This window comes from Leiobunum rupestre, chromosome 7, assembly GCF_980474605.1.
Source record: "Leiobunum rupestre chromosome 7, qqLeiRupe1.1.hap1, whole genome shotgun sequence".
NCBI classification, from domain to species: domain Eukaryota; kingdom Metazoa; phylum Arthropoda; class Arachnida; order Opiliones; family Sclerosomatidae; genus Leiobunum; species Leiobunum rupestre.
The window spans coordinates 28,670,401-28,675,412 of NC_143390.1; the positions used below are offsets into that span (position 1 = coordinate 28,670,401).

General features: G+C 38.4%; 1 protein-coding gene across 1 annotated transcript; it reads right to left on the minus strand.

Moving 5' to 3' along the window:
- Nucleotides 1-871: 871 nt before the first annotated feature.
- LOC149935856 (nucleolar protein 16) lies at nucleotides 872-2,068 on the minus strand. Its single transcript, XM_090152983.1, has 5 exons — nucleotides 1,941-2,068; nucleotides 1,640-1,748; nucleotides 1,333-1,408; nucleotides 1,156-1,262; nucleotides 872-1,084 (listed from the first exon to the last, which is right to left on the minus strand). The coding sequence occupies exons 1-5, from the start codon at nucleotides 2,048-2,050 to the stop codon at nucleotides 941-943; spliced, it is 546 nt and encodes a 181-aa protein (XP_090009109.1). The 5' UTR covers nucleotides 2,051-2,068; the 3' UTR covers nucleotides 872-940.
- Between the last annotated feature and the right edge of the window lie 2,944 nt (nucleotides 2,069-5,012).

Here is a 5,012-nt window from a genome sequence, read left to right on the forward strand (position 1 = left end):
TATTGAAAGCTTAAAGGGACTTTCAAGAAAGACCTAGTCGATTTGAAATACGTCATTCGGTCGTAACTTTGGCTTCACAACGAACGGCGACCGAATGACGTATTTTAAATTGACTAGAGGGTCTCTTGAAAGTCCCTTTAATATGTGTTTTTATATTAAAAATTCATTCTTCTGTCCCCTTCTGACAGAGGACGGAAAACGCAACGCGATCTACATTATAGAATTTGTATTGTAACAATAAAATATGCTACCAAACAATTTTCTTATACTGTAATAAAACGTCATATTTAATTACGACCAAAAATTAAAATAAATAATCTTGACTAAAGTTTTCCCTTTAATTTAAATAATCTTGCTTTAGCCACAAGCGGGCGTGACACGTAGGAGGTTTAGCTCTGCATAGTGTAACTAAATACATTTCGGAGAAATGGGACTTCAGTGATATGAGCTTTCGGAGTAAAAGCAAGAATATGTCAATTCTGTGAAAAGGGAATTCGGTGATATGGGAATTCGGAGAAATGAGAATTCAGAGATGTGAGGTCACTAAATACATTTCGGAGTAAAAGCAATACGGAATTATATCAATTCGGAGAAAAGATAATTCGGTGATATGGGAATTCGGAGAAAGGAGAATGCGGCGTTGTGAGGGCGACCCCTATAAAGTAGCATTGGCCTTCTTGTTTAGATGTATCGGGCGCGTCATGTAGAAGTAACGTTTCACTATAATTATAGCAATTTAAAATTCGACGAGTAGCCTTTTAGAGGGCGTTACTTTTACTTTTAATACTAGTTAATGCCTTTATTTATTTTTTTATAAACATGTATAAAAATTAGTAAAAGAAATATTAAATAATTAAATAATAGAGATATGTATCGCGAAAATTATTTATTATTTTTTAAAATGTACGAAGTTAGACAATATTTAAGTATTTACAATCATTTAACTTTCAGATTTGTCTGGTGTCATTTCCTTTGCACGTAAATAACCATTCCATTGTTCGGGTATTTTTTTAAGCAAATTAATTCTATATCGAATTTGTTTCGGTGTTTCTTGGTAATAATTCTTGGGGTCACGCGCCATTGCCTGAAATGATAATCACTAATTAAATAGATTGCTTAAAACTAACAAGAGTTCAGTTAATAAAGAAACCTAACAGCATAATCGTTTCCATATTTTTCAATCATATAAACACAAAACTTGACAACATCTTTGGGTAAACGTAATGTACTTCTTCTTTCAGCATTCGCTTCTTTCTCAAGTTCTAAAAAGATTATGAGTGTTATGATTTATTATTATTAGAGGTTATTCTTAAAAGTAAACAATTATCATACCTTTAACAACATTCTCTTTTAGGGACTTATGTTTTCGTACCAACTTTTTCTTTAATTTATCAGGGTCTAAGAGGTCCTATATAAATATATAATGGTTATTTGCGAATACCAACGCACCAAATTATAAAGACGCTTTGATCAAAAGGTGAAGAGTGAATTTTCCAAATTAAAGTTTTTAGTTATAGCCCCATTTATTAAAGGTAGACCAACAGAATTTTTTTAAATTTGGAAAAAGATATGAAAATACACATTTATTAGTCTGGAAAATTAATGGGTCATTATATCATCCTTCATTTTAAATTCTTACTTTATATGACGGCGGTGGTATTGTCTTGTTTGGGTCAACAGAAAGTCCCATATCGGAAAGATTTTTTGTTAAACTTTTCTTGTTATCCCACGCATCCTTTATTGGTTTACTAAAAAATATGTTTAGTATTTGTTATCAGAGCGCTATCGATTCAAAATATCGCCTTTCCAGTCTCCCAACAGGAGCACTGAAGATGACTGAAGCATGGACAAGCTCGTTTAGGGCCGAGGCTTAATATAATTTAATTGATAAAATTACATTGTGCAGAATATATTCCGTTTAGAGGCTTTATATTACTCACCATAGAATCTTGGTCTTCTTCTTATCCTTTCTTTTTAATTTTTTCCTATCTTTAGGATTGTAGTTAGTTTTTTGTTTCCTTCTTCTTTTAACACCGCATACGCGACCCATGATGCTTCTCTGATGAGTGACAGGGCTGCCAGAAAATCTTTTTGGTATGACGCCCAAATTGTTCAAAAAATCGCCCAATTTCTAGCCCAACTATAAAACAAGGAGTTTCAAACTAGCCCAAAATTCAACCCAAATAATTTTGGGAAGTAGCCCAATTTACCGCCCAAAAACGTAAATATTTTAAGAAAAAGCCAAAAGTTTAAAATTTTCGTTTAAAATTTAAGGAATATTTAGATTTAATTGAAAATATTATAAAACATTCATTTTCAACAAAGACTTGAGCGGAGCGAGCTACAAATCCAGTGGTTAATTAGGCTTAGATTAATTATACCCAAGTAGAGAAAGAAAAGCGAGATAAATAATTTAGTTTACCAAAAATTACTGTTTATTTGGTAAAGATAAAATATACAGCTAATGCTTATCTTTTTTGAAACTTGCCCTATGTGGCAATACCGCAATGGATCTTAAGCCTTTCAAGTTCTGTTTTTTAGCAGATAATCCACTCTTATTGTTAATTTTAAAAGGCGCGCAATATTTAAACCCGGGTCAAATATTATACCATCTAATGATTTAACTCGTGACACGGCCACATACGTCATTCCAAGGGCAAGCTCCCCTTTTCCCCCAACTCCTTTGGCTTCCGACGGACAGCAATATTTTCTCTAGAGTCGCTTTCCGAAGCTCCCTTTTTCCTTTCCCCCAATGCGCGACGGACAGCCAACAGTAACTTTCCTGGCAAGTTTCCACAGTGGGTGGGGTGCATTTGGCCGACTCCTCATTTGACCGACTTTTCATTTGGCCGACTGCTCATATGTCCGAATGCCCATATGGCCAACAACTCATTTGGTTGAGTTTTCAGTCGGCCAAATGAGCTCGTTTGGCCGACTGCTCATTTCAACGACTCTTATACTCTAGCCTGTCATTATATATGTCTTTAGTGTTAGGTTGACTTATAGAACGAGCAATGTATTCTAAGTATTGGCGCCTGACGGCGCCGCGCACTCACTTCTCTCTCTAAGAAGTAATATTTCCGAGAGCCAGGACTTGCAATCACTGTTTATATAGTGCTTGTTAAAATAATGGAAATATTTCACCTTTACAGCAGCTTTCCCTTTTAACCAGGTAGCTTTTTTGACATATTAAGGCTTTACAAAAACACGACGTTCTGTTTACAGGACTGGTGCACGGCCCCCTGGAGATCGCTATGGGCGCGAGCGATCTGCAGGGGGCCGTGACAGGTGAAACCATAGAAATCTCATAGGTAACTAGAATGCTGCCGCCTACGGCCGAGCTTGACGCCAGTTCGCCTTGAACCTTCAGCCAATGAGAGGCCGTAGAGTGGTTCCGCCAAGGAGGATAATAATAATCCTCCTTGGTTCCGTTACTATAGCGGGAGATAGGTGACGTCATTCTCTCCGGTGACATTAAATTCTTGGCAGAACCGCTCTTTGAGCTCTTATTGGCTGAGATCTGGTTTCGTCTGCCACGGCGTTTGGGCCATTTGCCAGTTACACGGCAGCATTCTAGTTACCTATGAGATTTCTATGGGTGAATTAAGAGCTGCAGAGCAGCGAAAATACCACACCGTTTCTCTCCGTTTTGTTTCCCGTTATGGTACATATATCCGTTTCCGGTCCGCTTTGTTTCTCGTCCGTTGTTTCCGTCCGTTTCCGGTCCACTTTCTTTATCGTCCGTTATTTCCGTCCGTTTCCGCTCCGGTTTATTTCTAGCCCAATATTTCCGTCCGTTTCCGCTCCGGTTTATTTCTAGCCCAATATTTCCGTCCGTTTCCGCTCCGGTTTATTTCTAGCCCAATATTTCCGTCCGTTTCCGCTCCGGTTTATTTCTAGCCCATTATTTCCGTCCGTTTCCGCTCCGTTTTGTTTGTCGCCTATCATTTCGGTCCGTTTCCGCTCCGTTTCATTTATCGTCAATATTTTCCGTCCGTTTCCGCTCCGTTTGTTTCTCCGATATTATTTCCGTTCGTGTTCCGCTCCGTTTCATTAATCGTCTATAAAGCCCCATTTTCATGCTCGCTGGCAGCGGGTAAAAATCGACAAAATCCGCTTCAGCTATACACTTTATCACTTTCCGCGTCGATCTGTTTCAAACAGATATTTTAGCTTTATTTTCACGCTTGCGAGTGGTGGAAGCGAATTTTGACGATTTTTATCCACTACCAGCGAGCATGAAAATGGGGCTTATTACTTAATGCTCAGTTGCCGCTCCCGTTTAATATTTTGCTTTCCCTCAGTATACACTCTTTTTAGAAACGTTTACTGGGCGCCGCCATTATCGTACAGACAACCAACGAGCCAGCCCTCTACCGCAGAAATTTCATCCCCCAAAACCGGTTTTCTCATCACCCTCCCCGTAGACTGTAAGGTAATGGCGGTCGATTGGGAAGGCGCGTTTAAGAGTCTATAGTCTTGAAAAATAAGGAAAAATTATTTTATTTTCCTGAATACAGAAATTTACAGAAACAATTATTATTTATATTGAATTGAATGTAAAACTAAAAGTTTACCGCAAGCCGGGTCACCCCGCGAATTTATTCCCCCTTTTCGCTAAACGGCCTTTGTACCTTTTGCAATTCTGCGCATTGATGTACGCAACGTAGTCGTAGAGAAAAATGCTTCAGTTGCAGTTATGTTTCCCACGAGCCGGTGAAGAAGGGGGATTATGATCTCACTGTCTGGAAAAGCGGGAGACCCAATCAGCAGCCAAGAGAGAAATGAAAACCGTGTCCATGCTTCAATATATGACGTTTTTTTCGGAATTTTGCTCCGATCCCGTTCTATTACAAAGGTTTTGGAAAATTTTACTCCGATCCCGTTCCGTTAAAATGATTTTTCGGAAATTTGCTCCGATCCCGTTCCGTTACAAAGATTTTTCGGAAATTTGCTCCGATCCCGTTCCGTTACAAAGATTTTTCGGAAATTTGCTCCGATCCCGTTCCGTT